This window comes from Equus asinus, chromosome 19 (assembly GCF_041296235.1).
Source record: "Equus asinus isolate D_3611 breed Donkey chromosome 19, EquAss-T2T_v2, whole genome shotgun sequence".
Taxonomy (NCBI): domain Eukaryota; kingdom Metazoa; phylum Chordata; class Mammalia; order Perissodactyla; family Equidae; genus Equus; species Equus asinus.
The window spans coordinates 23,789,206-23,811,699 of record NC_091808.1 but is presented as its reverse complement, the minus strand read 5'-3'; the positions used below and the strand labels follow the sequence as shown (position 1 = coordinate 23,811,699).

The window sequence follows — 22,494 nt, the reverse complement described above, 5'->3', positions numbered from 1 at the left end:
AAACTAACAAAAATCAAAAGAAGTCAAAAACCTGAATAGAACCATATCCTGGGAAGAACTGGAAATAGCTGATGACATCTAACCTCAAAAACAGGTGCTGGGACCAGATGGTTTTACGAATGAGTCGTCTCACCCTTCAAGGGACAGATAATGCCAATGATTTTCAAACTATTCTAGGACATAGAAAAGTAGAAAATATCCTTGTCATTTTATAAAACTGGCATAACAATGATATTGAAGTATGAAAAAGAAAATGAAAGAAATAAAAATGGTAGACCAATTTTTCTTTGGAATACAAAATGTGAAAAAATAAGAATATTTGCAAACTGAAATGTAGCACTATATTAAAATGTCAGGATTGAATACTTTATAGAATAACAATAATTGCTTGTTAATAGGAAATATATTAATATGCCCTATATCCCTTCCATTCCCACCTTCTCAAATACTTTGCCTGTAAATTCCTTAATGACAGAGCGAGATAGGGGTTATGCCTGCCTTGGCCACCTCTATATTCCCTATGCCCATCACAATACCTTGCCAGAGGGATCAATAAATCTCTCTTAATATGTAGAAAATTGAGCAGAGAGGTTGTTGGAGAGTGACGGGAGACATTAGCAATAGGTACAAATGAAACTTGGCCAATAAAAACACAAGTCAATTATTAATTGGGAGGAAGGAAGTATAAGAAAATAAACCTGATCTCAGTATATTACTTGACTCAGTAGTGAACATTATGAACATAATCCTTATACTGTAAACATAGCATATTGATTTAACTATAAATGTTAGATGAGGAGTATGGGGACAGCGGAAATGGGATGCTATTTTAAGACACTTTAATAATTATCCATAATAAATAGGAAACCAAAAGATAATATCTAATATGTATGCATCAGTTAATAGCAGGTAAAACTTCATTTAGGTACATGGAGGTGAATACTAAGATTATGTAAAACGAAACAACTAAAGGACTTTCAATTTGGTTATCTCCAGACCGTGGAATTGCTGAGGCCTGGGCAGGGGATTTCTGTTTTTCAGTATTATCATCATTCTTCAGTATTATAAGCAAGATCCTAAATGCTTAAATGACTTTAAAAGTATTGTTTTGAACTTTTTAAAATTCGAGCATATTTGATAATATATGAATTTATAAATAAATTAAATCCGCAACAACATTAATTTTAAAATGATAATATCTATTTGGAACAAGGGTAGAAGACTGGCCTTTAAATAAACTTATTGTGGGATTAAAATTGATAAATTTGATCAACAGGGTATTTTTGCATTATGTATTAAAAACCTTAGGAATCCATAATTTCTGCTTTAGTGATTTATATTCTAAAAATTTATTCTCAAGGAATTTTCAAGATCATATCAAACATTTTCATCATTTGCTTTGTTTGTTATATCTTTTGCCAATCAAAAGATTTTTTTTGTTTTTGTAATTAGCCTGCCCACATTCTATACTTATGTGAATTATTAACTTATTGTCTGTCAGCTCCAAACCCACCCTTCTAAGATCGCTCCTTGGTCATGAGGCTGAGACCCGGCAAACCACATTTCTGTTAGCCCGCCGCCTCCCCGTTGGGCTCTGCTCACAGGAGGAGCTGAGAGATTGCGAGGCTGGAAGAGGAAGTGGGAAGGTGATCCTTCCTCCGTGCTTCCTGTGGCTTCCGGTGGCTCGCTTCGCTTCTTCATCCCCGCAGCAGCAGGCATTTCCTATGGCAGGAGCTGAATCCAGTTTTCAGTTTTTCCCGTGCTCATAGAACCAGCCTCACTGCAGCCTCTTAAGACATGCTAACCTCGGCCAAACAGCGCCCCCTTTCAGAGGACTGAATTTAAAGTATTCTAGATTTTTAAGGTTTAATATCAAATCTCTTCTCTTGGGCCCCTCAGCCCTAGGAATTATACTGCTTCCTACAGTTGCTACCTCTCGATGCTTTCGGGTTCTCTTTTAACCCTTTCAGCTACCTGGTTAACAAATTTATACTTATAAGGTTTTTCCTCCTGTATTCTTTTTTGGGATAAATGGTTCCTAACTCTTCACTCCACTTCGATATAATAAGCATAGATCGCACATCATGTATGTGTTTTTTTTTTAAATACAATTAAAATAGAGAGAGGGAGAGCCCCTCAGAAACTGAAAAAAAGGACCTCTTTTCTGCTGAAAAATATTTATTAAAAGTAACGGTTAACTCTTAAGTAGGCAATAACATCAATTATAATTGATGTGAGCCAATTTTCTGGATTTTGGAATCTGGTATTGTGGGATACAATGGTGAGAAGAATTAAATAGATAACACAAGTAAAAGTGTGGAAATTTTGTCTATTTGTCCTGAGATGTGATTTTTCCTCCCTTTTGTTTATCAGAAGCCAATGAGATTAACTGTGAACTGAGTTGCTGTGTTTCCCTCTTACCCTTTCACTATTTTTCCTTTGCATTGTTTCCAACAACTATGTGTCTTGCAAATGCCTGACTTAATGCTCCCGTATGAATTACATGAGGCTGGTGGTTTTACATGGACAGGTTTGTTTAAATGCGGGAGAACTTAGATATCTTGTCAAGGAAAAGGCACTTTTGCAGACAACTTCAGTTCATTTGGTTCCACCTGCTGTCCCCAATCCCTGTGTTTTACTTCATCAGTGTGTTGGACATATGGTGACGAAAAGCTCATTTTCATCAAAAGAAATTCCCAGAGGGTTTGCTGCTTTGGTAATGGAATTAATTAAATATAGTCTAAAGGAAGGTGGTTGGAAATATATATAATAAGAATTTAGTCAGTTTTCATGTTATTGGGAGCATGTTTTTAAAACCCTCCTTTCTAAATGGCACCCTCAGAACCCCATGAGAAAGCTTTTCCTCCTTCTGGAAATAAAGCTTGTTTCTTCAGCAATTCAACCCAGAGCAAAGAAATCAAAACTACTGTGTGCTAAAAGAAAAAAAATTCCATTGCAGAAATTTTGTAGAGGCAAACTAACATTAATAAATGAAGCTAATTAGGCTTGATTTGCATATTTCACTCATCTTAATTACACATGGATTCAGCAAACATTTTAAAAGCTGCAATCAATCTTTCACAGACATGGTTAGTTATTTATATGAAATAATAAAAACCAGGAGCCTTGTTAGTGATTATTCTGTTTCCAATTTATATGCCAGTGGGATTATTTCAGTAATAATAATGGGGTATATTTTTCTTTAACAATTTATAAACCTGTAAGGTTAAAATTCTTTGGTTTCACAAAGCTATTTGTTCGAAAAAGATTTGCAGAAAATATGAATGTTATATAAATTACTCTATTATATTAAACATTTGATCTTGTTCAATTAAAAAAGGATCTGCATAAGATTCTTTGACATTAATTTTTAAACTTGATAACTAAGGTAATAGTTATAGTAGAAACAAGCTATATCTAGCTGGTCATAAGTTGGAGAATGTTTTTCTCAAAGCTGGCATAAACTTTAATTCTGCTCAACTTTGGACAAAATTTACTTTCTCTTCCTTAGTAGTACTTTTCATTGGTCATAAAATTTGAAACAAAAATGCATAGGGCACAATTGCACAATGTAATTCTCTTTAACTTCAATCAGTTTTATTTAGAGAGTTTTTCTTAAAAATCTTTAACTATTTTGCTATAAGCAACTATTTTCTAGAAATATATGTATGTAGGAATAATGTGATGAGGAAAGGGTACCTCCATATTGCAGCGTGAGGGCCTGGCAGGGCTGGTGGTGTGGCTGAGCACAGGGGTGCTGTGGATGGGAAAACAGTGCACACAACTGTATTCCCTGTAACTGACAAATGGGTGTGAAGTTCAATTCTTAGAGCGCCACTTCCTAGAGTTCCTCTCCATGAGGATTCTTTTACAAAATCAAAAGTCCTGAAAGATTAACCCTTTGCCTGAATTGCCTTGAAAAGGCAGAGGTCATGTAGTGAAGAAAAGAAAGTTTGTGAAGGGCAAACTTACCAAACTTAATGGCTATTCTAGAAACGGCCCTATTGTGTGCGTGTGTGTGTGTGTGTGTGCGTGTACTAATTAAAAAATATTTGTTAACACTTCCCAGAGCCAGTTCATCTCTGCAGTTATCATTAAGAAGTGATGAAATAACAGACATCATCTCTACTGTCGTGAAGCTTGAAATCTGCATATTGTTACTATATAATACACATTTATTGCGCACTTGCTGTGTCACAGGCAGCAATCGAAGCCCTTTACACGAATTAGCTTAAATCCTCAGAATGACACCATCATGTAGGTACTCTTCTAAGTCCTGTTTTACAGATGAGAAAACCGAGGCTCAGAATGTTGCAAGGGCACAGTAAGCAGCAAAGCCCAAATTCAGATTTAAGCAGTGTTACTCCAGACCCTGTGCTGCTAAATACTACATAATATGCATGTATACTATTTGCCGGTTTAGATGTATGCTCAAATATGACATAAAAATGCAACTTTTCATTTTGAGGGTGCATATTAGCTTAAAGTGCATTAATGTAATGTATGTAAATTCTACGTACAATACAATAAACACTATAAAATAATGGCACAGTTTAATTCTTGCAACCAGCTGATGCCCCAATGGCTATTACACTCCTAAGATATCTTATGAGTACTGGAATAAAGACCTCTCCAGCTCTTTCTTATGGGCTGAATTCTGTCCCTTCAAATTCAGATGCTGAAGTGCTCATCCCCAGCAACTCCGACTGTGACTGTATTTGGAGATAGGGTCTTTAAAGAGGCATTTAAGGTTAAACGGGGCCGCTGGGATGGGCCCTAATCCAATCTGGCTGGTGGCCTTACAAGAAGCGGAGATGAGAACACAGACGAAAGACCATGTGAGGATACAGGGAAAAGATGGCCTTCTACAAACCGAAGAGAGGCCTCAGAATGAAACCGCCCTGGCAACGCCTTGATCTTGGACTTCTAACCTCCAGAAAATCTATTTTTGTTGTTTAAGCACCCAGTCTGTGGTACTTTGTTATGGCAGCCCCAAACTAGCACACCCTTAAACCTCCCTGAGGTGTCAAAGGATGAGACTGCCCCTCAATCATTGAAACCAAAAAGCTGAATTTGTCATCCCCTTAAGTGAGGATGAGCTATACTCATTGAGCAAACCCAATTGCTGATCTTCTATTCAGTTTTTGTGAAGAGATTGCTTTGGATTGTGTTGGTCATAGAGGCAGGATGGGTTAGGTCAGTCTTGGAAGAGTGGTTATGTTGGTTATTGAGGCTTGCTTTTTTGTCTGTTACAGAGATGGAAGAAGGTTAATATCAGCCTCTAGGAACATGATCACTACAGCGAGTCTTTGGCCAATTGGATGACTTTCAAATCATGAGTCTGGTGCTATTTGGCTTTTCAGGGAGTGTTTACTGAAGTTAGCTGTCATTGATTAATTAGACAGGTTTAAAATCAGTTCTGGCTGTTTACTTGTAAGCAGGGCTATGGAACTGTTACTAATTGATAGGACAAATGTAAAACGAGTTCTGGTGTTTGTTACCATGGCTACAGGACAATTAGTCTTTTCCTGGGAGAGTGGTGATTGTTTTATTCTCAGTAGACGACAAAAATTGAAAAGTAGACTTTAGAATAGAAAAGAATAGAATAGAAAATAGAAATAGAAATGGAAGAAATAGAATAGAAGAGAAGGAATAGGAGACTAATCTATAGATGGTAATATCTCTCACTCGTGTAGGCACCGTGCTATTATCACTTTGTGTCAATTTCTCAAACTGTAAATGAGAATTTAAAATATTACCAATTTCAGGGCCTGGCCTGGTGGTGCAGCAGTTAAGTGCGCACTTTCTGCTTCGGTGGCCCAGGGTTCGCAGATTCGGATCATGGGTTCGGACATGGCACCACTTGACAAGCCATGCTGTGGTAGGTGTCCCACATATAAAGTAGAGGAAGATGGGCATGGATGTGAGCTCAGGGCCAGTCTTCCTCAGCAAAAAGAGGAAGATTGGCAGCAGATGTTAGCTCCGGGCTAATCTTCCTCAAAAATAAATAAATAAAAATAAACTAAAATATTCCAAATTTCATATGGTAGAGATTGAAGGAGTTACTATATGTGAAGTACTTAGCATAGTATTTATACAAATGAGAGATATTACCAATAACTTTCTGAGTTGAATTCTAAACCCTGCAATTTCACTCCAGTATCACGTTCTTCACCACCACAATACACTACCTTTTATAATAAAATGTGCATATAGTATAATTTCACTTATGCAAGAACTGAGGTAGATAACACGACACAGCAAAGAAAATTGAATGTGTGTGCATAAACTAGTCCATGAAATACACAAAAGACGCTATTTACAGTAGTTCCATCTAGCGATGACCTGAGATGGGAGACTAACTTTTCATTGGATAGTCTGTAGTATTTAATTTTTCAACCATATTCCTATATTTCTTTTCTTTAATAAAATATAGTTAATAAAAAAATTATGGGGATGTTTTTACTAAGAAGGGCATGAGGGAACTTTCTGGAATGATGAAAATGTTCTATATCTTAATCTGAATAGCAGTTACACAGATATAGACATAGAGAAAAATTCTTTGAGTTAAGCTCCTAAGATTTGAACATTTTTTTCTTCTCTCGCTATTTTTTTTTTTGAGGAAGATTGGCCCTGAGATAACATCTGTGCCCATTTTACTCTATTTTATATGTGGGATGCCTGCCACAGCATGGCTTGATAAGAGGTGCTAGGTCCATTCCCGGGATCTGAACCGATGAACCCTGGGCCGCCGAAGCAGAGCATGTGTACTTAACCACTATGCCATTGGGCTGGCCCCAGATTTGAACATTTTACTGTATGTAAGTTGCATGTTATATGTCACTAAAGACACTTTAACACATTTAACACATCAAAATGCATTTTAAGAGATAACCTTATTTTAAAAAAACCTTTAATTTGAGAAGGCACACTTTACATTTTCAAGTCTCAACCTTTTTCAAAAGAATATTAAGTCCATTAGTTAAATAAAAAAAGTCATTATAATGAGAAAGGAAGTTTGCAAACATTAGCTCCTTAATGATTTTAGTGATGGTATACTTAGTTACATATTTTATAATTATTTATGATTTTTATTTTGTGCTTACTTTGTAATTTATATTAGGCCTACGTTTTAAGAATTTTTAAACTTTTCTTTTGTCTTGAGTATTAGGCTTCTGATAAGAATGATTTTAATATTTTTAACTTTTCACATGCCACTATTGGTAATAGAAAAGCTTTTAGTATTTGAGAAGACGAGATTAATCTTCCCACACAGGGTTGGTCATTCAGACTAGGCTAGGTTGTGTTATGGTAACACTCAATGTCCAAATTGCAGCAACGTTTACGTCTTCCTCCTGGGCTGCGCTCTCTGTAGCTGGGAAGGGAGAGCTCTGCTCATCATATTCTGGGATCCAGGATGACTATCAGCCGCCTCGAATGCTGCTAGTTTCTGCCGAAGGGAAAATATATCCCTGGAGGGTATTGCACCTGTAATTAAATGCTATAAGGGTGGAGTTGGAGAGAGCATGAGAAGGTTATTACATGTCATTTCCACTCACAACTCTTGGGCCAGAACTCATCACATGGCCCCACATAACCACATGGGGGCCAAGATGTGCACATCAACCGGAAAGGAGGACCATCAGAAAAATTTTACAAATGGCATTGAAAAGATGCCTCCACTCTCTTGCTTAAATTTCCTGCACGTAAATGGTTAGGTGCCTTTGTAATCAGACAAAACACGGTTACTGTCTTGGCTCTGGCACTTTTCATCTATGCCATCATGGAGCAGTGCTTCTGTTTCCTCATCTCTAGAATGGGAATTACAATAGTACCCATCTCATTGACTTGTTGTGAGGATTAAATGTGATAATGAAAGTAAAGCACTTACACAATGCTTTAGGTACATAATAAACAATAAATGTAAAGTTGCCTCCTTCACCTGGAGTCACCAATTGCCTCCGTATAGTTGGTTAAAATGTTAACAGCCAATGGCAAAGCCAATGGGTGACTATGCTGCTGGGTTAGAACCAAGATACAGCAAAGGAGCTGAGGGAATAAGGCAGTGCACGTTCCGTGTCATGACTGGTCAAAATGAAGATAAACATCGGAAGGAGACCAAGCTATTTGTCCAAAAATAAGCAAGTCTCGTGAGGGTGGATTTTTTTCCAATTTGCAGTTGTGATCTCCATGTAACTTTACTTTTTCACTCAACAACTGTTTATCACATCTTACCAGAGCTGTCTTGGACCTTGGGGATGATAGAGTTGTGGAAAAGACAAACAAGTGTCTCTTGTGGGGCTTAATTCTAGCAGGGAGAAACTAGCAATAAGCAAGGAAAAAAATTCATTAAGTAATTGTAGTTAATGATGAGTGATATGAAAGAAACAAAACAGGGTGACCTATTTGTTGGGGATCAACACCTGTTGAAAGAGTTAAACTCTGGAATCTCAGGGGCTTGATACATTTGAAGCTTAGTTCTCATTCATGGAATGCGTAGTCAGAAGGTCCTGAGTGATGGTTTTTCTTCTTGTGACGGTCCAGAAACCCAGACGCCTTCACTGCTGCTCCTCCATCTTCCACAGCCCCTCTGCCTGCAGCCTGCAAAAAGGCAAAACTAAAGAGCTTAAAGGATTGTGTGGGATGTTTTAAAGGCCAGGCCTCTATGGGACTTATTTCACAGGTGCCCACACTTCACTGGGCAGACCTCACACACATGACTGCCCCTGACCTCAAGGCTGGCTGAGTGCCCAAGAAGAAAAGGAATGAACTTTCATAAATGTTTCTGCTACTGTAATGAGTGGCAATAGGGAGGGGGCAGGAATATTAGATCTAGACGTCACTGAAAAGGTTGTATTTGAGTTGAAAGCAGAATGGGAAGGACAAGCATGTATATGTAGCTACGTGAAGACATTCAAGGTAGAAGAAACAGGAAGTATGAAGGCAGGAACATGCTAGGCCTGTGAGAAGAGCAGGAAAGCCAGTGCGACAGCGGTATGGTTTTGTGTCTATATTTACTTATTTATTTGTCCTGACAGGAAACAGGAGGTTTCTGCACCTGAGATCAGACCATGTATTTACTCCCAGAGCAGCTGTATTGATTTGCCATCCCTCAATCCCCATGGGGAGAAGCAGTGAGGGAGCCAGTTGTACCCCAGGGGGACAGTGGGGTGATGGACCACAGAAAGGACTCCCCAAATTGTGAAACTCAGAGCCCCTGCACCCCTCCAGGGGAGAGAGAGAAAGGAAGATTTGTTCTGAAATACAAACAAATGCTCTCTGGGAAGAGGAGGGGAAGGCCTCTAGGCTTAGAACCCCTGGGATTAAAGAAATGCCTCAGGGGAGATGTCCCTACATCTCTCCGGAGGTCTCTATCTTTCAGGTTGCTCTTCAATCATCCTTTAACCCAGGTGTAGTCTTTGCTCAGAAAGCCCTGACCATATAGAACCATGAACATAATCATGGAGCACACTACATAAGAGAGAATGGTAAAGGATGAGGTCAGAAAGGCAAACAGAAGCTAAACCATATAGAGCCTTTGGCCCCAAGTAAAGAGTTTAGAATTTACTCCTAGAACAATGGTAATTGTTTGAAAGGCTGTAAGCAGGAGCATGGCATGATCTGTCTCAGGGGTTATTGATCACTCTAGTGGCTGTGAGAGGAATGAGTGAGAGTAGGAGCAAGGAGATCAATAAGGATGCTCCTGCTATCTTCACGCTCTGTATGATAATGTCTTGCAACGGAATGGTCATGGTGGAGAGTGACAGAGGTGGGCAGAGTAGAGCTGTATGTTGGAGAAAGAGCTGAGTTACTGGATGAGGGCTGGGGTGGGTGTTGGGGGAGAAGGAGGGGTATTCTAATCCTCAGGTTTTTGATTGCCTAGGATTTTTGTTTGAGCAGCTGGTAATGCCGTTTACTTAGAGGGAAAGATTTGGCAAGGGTCAAGATGGGCAGTTGGGAAGCAGTAAATCAAAAAGTCTATTTTTGCATGTTATATCTAACATGCTGTATTGGACAGGTTGTCAGTGTCGCAGAGAGGGCTGATGGCCACTCTGAGTTTATTATAACCAGCGTTTCAATATATACATAACTTACATCTGTTAAACATACACAGGTGTTCTAGATGAAGTAATTAGCGAATGCCAAGAATTCTTAGTGATTTCTCAAGGAGCCCTCCCTCGGCCTCTGTTTTGATATTATCATGTTTTTGCTGTGCTCGTATATTTTTATCTCGGAGCAAGCAAGGCCTCCTAGGCAACGGCCCCTCCTGCTCCGGATATCGATATCGTGTCTCCATCTGTGCCCCCAAGCGACCGCACCCGTCTTAGGTTGCCTCGCCTTGGAGGTCTTACCCATCATTGGCTGACTGGCCTTCTCACCTCTGGGTCACAGTTTGTTGGCAAGCCTTTTCCAGTGATTATTAACCCTTCCTGCATCACAGGCGGCTAGACAGATCACCAGCAGGAAACAGCTAACACATGGAGTAAACTCAAGTTGAATGTTTACAGAAACATGAACAGAGTTAAGGGATCAGACACAGCACCCAAGGGTTAGCAACAGTGGGAAGCAGTTACTACCCCTAGGTCTGAAGGGGCAGAGGAAGGAGAAGCAGACAGTGTGAGCTGTGGCTGTGCAAGAGGACCTGCTCTACAGGAGTTGTGGAATTAGAGGACGGGGCCACTGACAAAGTTGCAGCTGAACAGAAAGGGAGCTGAAGTGCTCATTTACCTGTCCTCTGCATCTTTTTGCTCATCTCTCTCCTGGTGGTGCTTTCCTCCTGCTGAATCCAACCAGAGAACAGAGGGCCTGAGAGCCCAAGGTAAGGCAGTTAGTCGAGAACAGGGCACAGAGTGGGGCAGTGCCACATGAGGAGTGAATCTGAGGACCAAACAGAATTAATAGCACTAATGCCTCTAAGACTTCTTACTGGGGTCTTCAAAGAGGCAGGCAGATAGCTAAGGGTTTTAGAGACAGTGATTTGAAAGTCATCAGTATTTCCATGGTTTGTGTCCCAAGTGAACAGCTAATATTTGTTAAGCTCTTACTTTGTTCTAGGCACTCTACCAACATTTCACATGCCTTATCTCATTTAATGCTCAAAACAAACCTATAGGTTAAATCCCATTACCTCATTGGACACGGGTAACGGTATTTAACCTACAGGTTTGTTTAGAGAATTAAATGAGGCAGCTGAAGCACAGTGAAGTGAAGCAATTTGTTCAAGGTCACACAGTTATTAGGTAGCAGATCCAAGAATTAAGTTCCCCACGGTTCCATCCCCAGGGCCAGTGACGGAAACCATATTGCACACAGCTCTTCTGAGAGAATCAAGTGTGGAGCAATGACATGTTAGGTCCCATGATTTTTGGGTGTTTATTTTTTTGTAAGACTCTTCCCTCTTTTTAATTTTTTCCACTTCTTTGAAAGAAAACAATTCTGACAAGAATTCATCAAAGAAGATACTCCAAATTTTAACATCCCAGTTTGGGTATTACTTTTGATTAAGGCTGTTTGCAGACTAGAATTTTAGTAAGCCACATATTCCCTATACCACAAAAAGAGGAGATTCACTTTTATCTTGGGAATAAAGCTGGATAGAAAAGCTTTTTTAACATTCCTTAATTCATGAAACATTGATCTTCGAGTCAGGTTTTGTCATAGCAGCACAAATGTGGTCCGTCAGCATTTCCATTATAACCCATGCTTCCAGGGCTTTGCAAGAGTGCCTTAGAGATTCTACTTTGAATTAAAACTTGGCATTCAGGATTGAATCAGAAAACTCCATTTTCCTTACCAATTAATTAAATAGTTTAGAGATTTTCACTTGAGAAGAGGACCAAATGTAAAGCTTTCATTAACGCAAAAATATTTTAAGATAAATTTGCTAATTTAAATATTTTTAAAAATATTAACACTCACTATCCAAGTATAAGGTTATTTAACTATATGTGATACTGGTTCTCAAAGAAAATTAAGCATAAAAGGTCCTAAGATAATATATGAAAGCTAATTATAGTACATTATATTTTGCTTTTTGGCTTTTTAAGTAATTTATTTCTACTTTGGGAATTTGGATGGTTTGAAGTTTTCAGCATAATTGGTTTAAAGTTATAATAGTCTCAAGATACTGAACCAGAGTAACATGGACAGGGGGCATCCTGAGAGAGTGCCGAAGTGTTTCAACATATTTTTATGCTAAATTTATGAAATTTCAATTCATATGGGGAAAGTTTGCATTCTGTGAAAAAGGATTAATAGCATGTGTTAATTTTGCAAATAGGTATTTGAAATTTAACCTGCTGAATGCAGTGGCAATAGTGAGGACTAAGTAGAACTTAGTTGTAAAGCCTTTCCAACTATGTTTAGTTCCAAAATATTCAGTGCATGTCCTGGAGCAATGAAGCACACGATTATGACTCTCTATCTTTCATATCTCATTTCTCGGTCGTTTCTGTAATCTCTCTTTCAGCTTTAAATGTTCTAGGACTAGTAACTACGAGGTAATGAGTGAGAATAGATGGAGCCTTTTGAGTAAACCTACTCTCCTGACTTCTCTCCAGCTGCACTGGCCTCCTTGCTGTTCCAGAAACAGGCCAGGCAAACTCCCACCTGGAGACATTCGCACTAGCTTTCCCTTCTTCCTGGAAGGGTTTTTCTGCAGATGTCTGCTTGGCTAACTCACCTACTGACTTCAGCCTTTGTTCAAACCTTACTTTCTGAGTGTGGTCAAACCACTTCATTCTACTTGATAATCCGATTTGCTCTTAGGCTCTCAATCCCCAAACTTATGACACCCTTTACTCTGCCTGTCTTTTCTTCTTTTCACATTACCTATTATCTTCGAACACACCTTATAGTTTTTTTTAAGTGTCTATTCCCTCCTTCTCCCCCTAGAATGTAATGTCACTGTAAACAAAGTTCTTTCTTTTATTCATTGACATATCCTAAGCACCTAGAATTGTGCCTGACATATATTAATTGCTCAAAAATATTTGTTGAATGAATACATTATTGCATTAAATCTGAATTTCAACCCATAACAAGAGCTACAAACAATATTCTGGATATAGCTTTCTCTGGTTCTTCTACAGAATTTGGGGTATCTCCCTAAGATAGTTAAGAATACCCTTTGAATATTGGTGTCGAAATAAGAGGTCCCTCTTTTAAATCCTCTTTGTAATGTGTTATGGGCTCATTTCTCCTGGAATCATTTAAACTGAAGCTTTAGAATTTAGAAATTTTTCTAGTTAATTTTAGCTATGGTTTGGAAAAGATGATCTAAAGGTGTAGATGTGAAGTATGCTTTTCACAAGACAAATGCTTAATTTTGTGTTAAAAAATACTACTGTACATGTTTTATAACATTTTTATATGTGTAATGATATTAATGCCAAACTGAAAATTCAGGAATTAAAATGTGATCCTGTAGTTAAAAACAAAAAAGAGAAAAGAACCCCACACGCCCACAGTGGTGGAAGTGAGGTGCTGGAAACACGAGCCTCCTACAATGGCTTCCCCGCTGGGCCCCGTGGCTTGAAAACTATACTAATTGCAAAATGGAGTCATTTAGTGAGAGTCCAGCGCCAGCTCAATGGTGCAAAGGTGAGAACGCTAGAATTTCAGTGTAGATGCCAGCACTGGAGGCACAACCACCAGCACAGGCTTTGCTGATTCTGAATGATAGCTGACAGCAAAAGCTAACATTTTCTATCGTGAGAACGTATTAATTTTATCATTGGACTAAAATCTTACTTTAAAACAAATAAAGTGAGTTATCCATCAATTTGTTTTCATATGTTAAATGGAGTTTATTTGATTTTATGTCTGCTTTGTCTTCCTAGGGTAAATGTGAGCAGTCACTCTATGGTCATATGCATTCTATCAATGATGCCACCTTCGCTCCTAGGGTGAGTTCAGTTATCCCAATAAATTCTTTTAATTCTTTATATATACAAAGTCATTTTAATGAAACAAAGTTCCAGAGGAAATGGTAAGTTAACAAGGTGAGGAGGAGACCAAATTTGAAAATTAGTTATGACAATGGAAAAAATATATAGATAGTAGAGGGTTGCAGAAGGTTAAAACACATATGTAACATACAGTGGTAGGAAAAATAAAGAATTCTCCTATTGTACTTAACTCCACTTAAACATATTTTTTTAAAGCTTCTTGGCTAATTTGGGCTTCAAGAAAGTGATTTGGATGTAGACTTGTAAATATTAATGTAGAATTATAAAAATAATGAAAATGCTTGAAAAGAAACCCAAGAAAAAAATACATTAAAGAAACATGGACTTCCTTCAGATTAGAAGAGAGCACCTTGATTTGAGAGCATTCCAGTTCTTCATAGAAAGGTTTCAGATACGTTTTTCTTCATATAAACTGATGGCATAGAAAAGTGTTATCCACAACTTGAGGTGTTCAGGTATCAGGATTATTTCCCCCGCAAAGAAGATGGTTAAACATCGCTTTGAGCTGCTAAGCTAATTGGGGTTGTCTTTAAAAGGGCTCAGGTAGTAATTGTGGAAGGATGATTTAAGTTTTGTTCCTTCTCAGATGAAAGCTATTTGACTAGATAGATGACCTCTCAAGGCCTTTCAAACTCTGGGATTTGATTATACCTAACATTTTAATTTGTCTCTAAGTTCCCAGTAGAGTGTGAATCTTAATTCCATATCCCTCTTCTTTTCCAATTAGCTGAAAAAGAAATCTGATAGATTACCTACTTCTAACTTCACAATGACAGCATAGTCAAAATTCTCTTACTATCATGCTGTTATTACTCTTTTAGAAAGAGGAAAATTGCTCACTAAAAATTATTTCTGCTAAAGAAATGTTTGCTCCAACTAAAATTGTGCTGGTGTCATTGTCAGTCCTGGAATTTTAATAATGGGCTCAACTACAATTCTATTTTAACGAATTCATCTTAGTAAGGAATTTCATTTAATTTACTCTATGGAGCTAATATATTATGGATTAGTTCTAGACACCGAGTAAAATTTTATTTCTAGCTGAGTATAGAGCCATTTAAGCACTGTGGACCCATATGATACAGGATCTTTATGCTAAAAATCTGTTAAGTGGCATACAGCTTCACATATCCTGGGAGAATTAAATGGAAGCTAAAATGAAGTAAACTAATACTTCATAAGTCAGGCATTTTATTTTGGTAAGCAATATCATAGCTGAAAGGGACACACTGTTTAACATCCCAAATAGTAAAATTAATAAATATGGAAATAGCCAAATTAGATTTATTGAATCAGCAATCAAGAGAGATATACCTTAATGATGCATATTTCAAAGATAAGAGGATAAATGTGAGGTCCAGGTGTCCAGTATCAAAGTGGCTTAGCTGTTTTTATTTACACACTTTTTTCATACCAAAGGACTATTATAATACTATTCCAAACCAACAGCCCAAAGCCTCTTTGAATTTTTCCATTAAGTTATCTCTTCTCTGCTGTAAATATTTAATATCTGTTAAGAAAATGATATTTTGTTATCATGACTGCCACTCTAAGGGAAATTTCTCAGTCATCTATGTCAATTGTTTTGAAAACTGTTTTAGTTCACATACCTGCTAAGGAATGTCGAGAGGTTGGGAGGCAGCAGTGACTGAAAAAGCACAAAGGGATGTCTCACCGACACAGCGTTGTGACGCAGTCACATTCAAACAAACTATCAAAGTTGTAACAATAAATGTGCTATACAATGCATATATAGCAGACAGAGATTTGAATTATTTAGTATTAGACTTGCTAATTCTTTGATGCCTTTAGGGATATGCATTCAAGTTACATTACTAGGTCAAAACGCAGTTGGCTATTTACGTAAACACTATTTTAGGAAAATTCTACAAGTTTAGATTTGTAAGCAGAAATCACAAATGTAGAATTCGGGGTTATCTATCTAGCAACAAAGAATCACAGAAACAAATATACAACATACAATATTTATGTATGGTTCTGAAAAGTTGTGGAAATTGAATTTTATTTCTGTTGTAGTATCAGTGCTTGATGTCTTTTATTTCTGACTGATTTTTCTATTGGAAGGAGATATTTATTTAAAACTTTTTTTAAAGTAATCTGTTAATGAAACATTTTAAGGAACTGTAAAGGCTTTTACTAAGTCTGTTTTGTAAAGCAAAACCAAAATTAAAATAGAAAGTGGGCAGTAATTGCTGGAAAAATATTAATAGACACAGAAAATTAAACATAAGTAAAAAAAAAAAAGCTGTGTAGAAATACATAGCAAGAAAATGAGCAGAGTATCTATCAGAGAGAGTCTGCCCTGCCTTCAAGTCTCCAGGAAGTTGACCCATGGTCTGATCAGGGTAGAGAGTCCGTCAGGCCCTTCCAGTACCTCTTGTTAGTCCTCTCCTAGAGGGATGGTAGGGTAGGGTGGTGGTCCTCATCTCTCTGTGGGCATTTCCAACTGTTCTGAGAGGCACGAAGCCAGAATGGCTATGCTGTGCCTGCCTGATGAAGTCAGGTGAACACTATACATCCACTTTATTAGAATACCAGTGCATCTTTCCTTGGGAGTATTTGCCTCCATCTCATAGATTTAAGCTGGGAAGTTAGTCTCAACTCATTGGTCACTGAACAAAATTGGAAGACTGTGTAGAATTAGAGATAATTCCAGTCGTTCTGGGGTTCTGACCAGCTCAGGAACGAGAAGACCTGCTTCAAGTCCTCTTCTGACTTCTTCTAATTGACCTATGTATTCATTCAAATATTGTTATATTGATACTTTAAATGTAGAGGTTTCTATCTTTACTGCAACAAATTATATAAAATATGGATATTCTGATTCCAAAATGAATGGCATAGTATATAGCCTTGATAGAAGACAAGTCAAACTCTGACTTGTTTCTCATCTATATAATTCCATGGAAACTGTAGCTGCCATGAATAAGAGTGAAGGAAGGTGAAGCCTGTCCATTTTATCTTTACAGCAGTTGGAAGTTTTAAATAGATAAGAGGGAAAGGGGTATAATAGAAATTTGCAGCGAGGAAGACACCTGCCCCCATCTGTTGGCCTTGAGTCATGTGGAGGATAAGAGAAATAATTTCCTGTTTTAGAGAACTAGAAGGAAAGTGATAATTTGGGGTGATATTTAGGTCACAATTTAAGTCAAGAAAGTGAAGGAGGTGTTTAGAGGAGAGAGTGGCGTTATCGGGGAATTGACTCATCACATATATGGATCACTAGAGAATGGGGTGGAAGGGTGCATGGAAGCTGGGAAGGGTAATGGGATGAGATGAGAGTCTAAGTAATAAGGGAAAACATGCTGGCTTGGATGTCTATCAATACCAGAAATCGATATAGCAATCACTTGCATTCTGTATGTCACAATGGCCGTAGAATCAAAATGGCTACATTACAATGAAAATATCAAAAACAACAAGATAGGATGAAAAAGAGATGAAGTCCACTCTGCATTCCTATCCCTAAGTATCTTACCCTGCACTTCCTATCCATAGGCATCAGAGGCTATGGATCTGGATTGTTTGATAAGGAATTGCCCCAGGAAGTGTGGTCTAAGTCACCTTCAGTTCAGAGGTCACTGAGGAAAGAACGGACTTTCAGAAGTAAGTCAGGGATCATGGATCAAATGAGAAGTTTTAAACTCAAAATATGCCAGAATGCCACTGAAATCCTAGTGCAGATCACTGCCGACTCGCAGGCTCTCTCCCTCGTTCTTTGCAGACTAGAGTTCCCGAACTCCTTGTCTTTCCCTGCGGACGGGCCCAGGCAGCACTCTGGCCACCTGCTTCCTTGACCACTTTTCCCCCAGCACCCTTTTCTCCTCAGCTACATACGCTGAACACGTTGTAGTTAACTGTGAACGCACCGCCTCTAAGATCTCAGTTCAGAGCCCCGCTTCTCTGAACAAGCTGTCTTCCCAGCTCTTGAGTAAACCCAGATACTTCCACTTCATTGAGAGCTCTAATCAGCTAAAATCTTACTCACCATCTTATCACCCCTTCTGTCTTCACTTACATGTTGCGTCAGCTTAGGTTCCTCGGTTGTCATTTTAGCAATTCCTTTGCAAAGGACTTTAGTTCAATTTGACCTTATTTCCTCTTCAAGTCTTACCTGGCAAATCTACATTCTTTGGCCTGTACCAGAACAGATTTAAAAATGCTGGAGGGAACTATACCATCAAACTGGGTTTTTTGTCCTTAAATTAACTTTAAATTTGTGACTCCAAAATACAAACAGCTACTAATTATTGCTCAACATTTAAACTCTATTTCTCTAGTGGGTTCACTTTCTATTCATGTAGATAGTTTTATACCTTCTCTTTAAATAACCTCACACTCTCATTTCCCTTTCCTCTGCAAACTCTCCTCTCATAACCTTGCCTCACTCTTTAAAGAGAAAATAGAAGCCATCAGAGAGGAAATCTTCTGTCTTCCTATCACCACATCTCCAAATGTACGGGCTTGTCCAGGCACCTTCTGTGTCCCACCTCCAGTAATCATGGAAGGACTATATCAGCTCCTAAGGCATTTTCATAGTTCAGGCTGTACGGTAAATCTCATTCCTCTTTCACTCTCTTCATGTTTACTTTTTCAGTTATTCTTTGTTTTTTTTTTTTTTGAGGAAGATTAGCCCTGAGCTAACATCTGCCTCCTCTTTTTGCTGAGGAAGACTGGCCCTGAGCTAACATCTGTGCCCATCTTCCTCTACTTTATATGTGGGATGCCTCCCACAGCATGGCTTGCTGAGTGGTGCCATGTCCACACCCGGGATCTGAACCGGCGAATCCCAGGTCGCTGAGAAGCAGAACGTGCGCACTTAACCGCTGCACCACATGGCCGGCCCCCATTTTCAGTTATTATTTCTACAGGATTATTTCTGTCTGTATATAAACGTGTTTCAAAATTTTCCGTATTTAAAAAGTTGGGGAGGACGTGCCGGAGCTTCAGAGTGTGTGTGATATTCCATTTCTTCAACTGGCTGGTGGTCACAGAGGTGTTTGTTATTGTGCTTTATAATTTATACACATATATTTCATATATTTTTTCTTGTATGTCAAATATTTCACAGTAAGGAAGAAGAATACACATATTATTATGGTATTTATGTTAGAAAAATAAGCTATGTATATATAACTATAACAAAAGTTTGATATTCCATCCCTCCATCACTTGCTGTCTTACTTTTCTTACGATTGTATACTCTTGATTTCCTCTGTAAATTTGGACTCGTTTAAAATTGCTATTAGTTCCAAATATGTGAAATATACATATGAAAAACTTGAGGGCTCTTTTGTAATTGCTGATTTATAATTTGGTTATATAATTGTCAGAAAAATTATTTGTACGAGGTCACTTTTGGAGATTTAGTAGGACTCATTTGTAGCTTTGCATATGACCATTTTTCAATGTCCTTTGTGGGCTTAGAAAGAATGTATGTTCTCTTTTGGGGCATCCAGTTTTATATCTCAGATAAAGATTGCTATAACTATAATTATTGTCCAAATCATATAAAATCTGATTTTTTTTCTTGGTTTAATCTTTCACATTATGAGGGAGAGATGTTAAAATCTTTCAGCATTATTATGGCTTTTCAATGGTCAGTTTTAAAAAAAGCATTATTATGGATCTTCACATTTTCTAGTTTTAGGTGCCATTTTGCTTTATTTATGTTGAGACTAAATTTTTAGTTGTATATACGTTTATGACTCATATCTTCCTCATGAATGCTTCCTCATAGATTTATGTAATTTCCCTCTGACACAATTAAAACATTTTGCCTTAAATTATTTAGTTTGATTATATTTACATATACCTTTTATCAACCTTCAATTTCCTTCCTTTTCTATGGTTTCATTTGAGTTATTTCTCTTATAAGCAACATACACTGTTTTATTTTGTGTTTTTAGTAAAATCTAAGTCTTTTAATAGCTGACTTTAATTTGTTTACACTTATTGTAATTTTTAGTATATTTGGTCTCTCTTTTAGCATCTTTTTTTGTTTATTCTATTGATTATGTAATTTCTTTGCTTTTTTTCTTTCTTGTCTATGTCTATTTTTAATACTTACCTTTCTGTTCCTAACATGCATACATTTTATTTATTTAAAATGTCTAGAGATAAATAATACTGCTATTCTCCCCAGAACAGTGCAAAGAGCTTAAAACACTCAAACTTTCTCCTGGACTTTACTTTTCCATATTCTATGTTATTTTTATTTTGCATTTTAGCCCCACCTTAAAATCAGTCATGTAAACAGTCGATATTTGTTGGAGCTACCAATATGTTGTATTGTTTCTTTGCTTACAATTGACTTATTTACCTTTTCTCCGTCTTTCAGGGTTTCATTTTCTTCTTGCTGAAGAATATTCTCAGGTGGTTCTTTCAAGGATTTTGAGTAGGTAATAAATCTTCTTGGTCTTGTGTGTTTTATTTCCTTCTGATATTCCATTTTCTTCTGGAACTATTTTTGCCAATGAAAGCCTACTCTCAATCTAGTAATTGATCCTATTTAGGTAATCTGTCTGATATTTCTCTTTGGTATGGTTTAACAGATTTGGCATTTATTTTCAATATTTCTACGATGTGTCCCCAAGTGGATTTAGCTTCTTCTTGTCTTTCTCGAAACTTGATGCGCTTCCTCAAAATCTTCAGCCATTATTTCTTTAAATTTTGTTTCTTGTCAGTTCCTTCTAGTCTCTCTTTTAGATTCTCCTTTTATACTTACGTTGAAACTTTTTGGTCAATTCTCCAAGTTTGTTAACTTCTCTTTGTATTTTCGATACTTTAGTTCTCTATGCTGAATTCTGCTGGACTTCTTCAGATTCATCTTATAATTCACTAAACTTTGTTTGGCTGGATCTAGTTTGCAACTTAATCTTTCTATTGGGTTTTTATATTTCTGTTACTACATTTATCATTCATAGAATTTCCATTGTATTCTTTTCAAATTGCCTGTCCTAGTTTCACTATGTTTTGTTGAGTTCAAATATATATTAATTTCTTTTTTAAAAACTTTTTAATCCATAATTTCTTTGAATTTTGAATGGCAGTGTTATTTCTGCGTTATCTTATTCCTCCACATTGTCTGGAAATCTCCACTATCATTTTCTCCTCAACTATTCAAATATGAGCTCCAAGTCAACAACTCCACTGAAACTGCTCTTGATTTTTATATTGACTGTTGACTATTCCTCCATTATTATCAGACTTGACTTTCCACAATCACTTAAAACATTCCTCTTGCATCTGAGAAGTAAAATCTCCATCGTCTCTGCTTCTCGATCTACTGTGCTGGGTTCTCCTTTGCTATTAATCTGTAGCAAGATTCAGTCTTAAATCTTGTTCTATAGCGGATTCTCTTCTTACATCATCTCATTCAAAGCTGTGACTTTTAATTTCATCTACATGTGATGATTTCCAAGTAAATCCCACTCTGACTTTCAGACTCACCATTAGCTATTTTGCATCTCAGCCTAAATATCTATAAAATATCTCACTTTAATATGTTAAAAATGAAACTCTTGCTTTCCCTCCATCCCAACTGGCTCTTTCTCTTTCTTGTCATCTTAGTCAATGTCACCCTATTCATCCCAATGCAGAAGCAGGAGCATCGACCATAGTTCATACCTGCCTTGGGGTTTTTTGTCTTTTCACTTAAAAAAAAATCTCTCTACACTAGAATGGAGTGGAAATGAATGAGAAAAAGGACATTTTAAATTATGTTTGACTCAATATCTCCAGCATCTAGTATAGTTTATTTTACATATTTAATAAACAAAAAATGTGATGAATGAATGCAGAGTTCTGAATAAATGAAAGCACAAGGATTTCATTACAGCATTGTATCATTGCATCTTATTTATTTCAGCTTTATTGGTTTTCCAAATTCTGTGGATATTGAATTGCAAGCTAAATCCATTTAATTCTCAGGATAGATTACTTGCTCTTTAGAAAGCTTCTGCAGCATCATAGCATCCTGTGACTTTGGACCACTGGAAAATTACCTAATTTCAGTTATACTTGTCTCTCTTCCTAGTACCCTTTGGATCCTGGCTTAGCCATTCACAAGATATATAGTCTTGAGTAAATCATTCAGTTCTTCTGTAAAAATGAATGACAAAAAGGACAGTTAGTATTAGATAATGCGTGTAATGTGTTTAACATAGTGCCTGGCAATTAGAAAATGCTGTTACTACCACTCATACTTCTATCACTCCTATTATTACTATTGTTACTATTATGTTCCTTTCTAGCCATTTGTGTTCAAATAAGTAAAAGTAAATAAAAGAACACACACACCAATATATAAGATGAATTTCTTGTATCTCATAATTTAATTTTATTTAACATAATATCAGGTTATAAACATAAAGTTGTGGGACATATTCTGCACTTTAACCAAGATAAGAAAATGGAATTTTAAATTACTCTAAACAAGAAACTATGCAATTGCATTAAATGAGCTAAATCCACTAAAAAATAGATATAAGCCTCAGTAGGT

The 22,494-nt window shown here is 37.2% G+C and overlaps 1 protein-coding gene across 5 annotated transcripts in view; it reads left to right on the top strand.

Annotated features, from left to right (window-relative positions):
* SPAG16 (sperm associated antigen 16) overlaps positions 1-22,494 on the top strand; it is a 911,706-nt gene that overhangs the window by 620,300 nt on the left and 268,912 nt on the right. For all 5 annotated transcript variants that reach the window (XM_070489783.1, XM_070489782.1, XM_044751340.2 and 2 more), the window contains one exon: positions 13,842-13,907. In XM_070489783.1, coding sequence (XP_070345884.1) covers positions 13,842-13,907 — 66 coding nt within the window. The remainder of the gene's footprint in view (positions 1-13,841; positions 13,908-22,494) is intronic.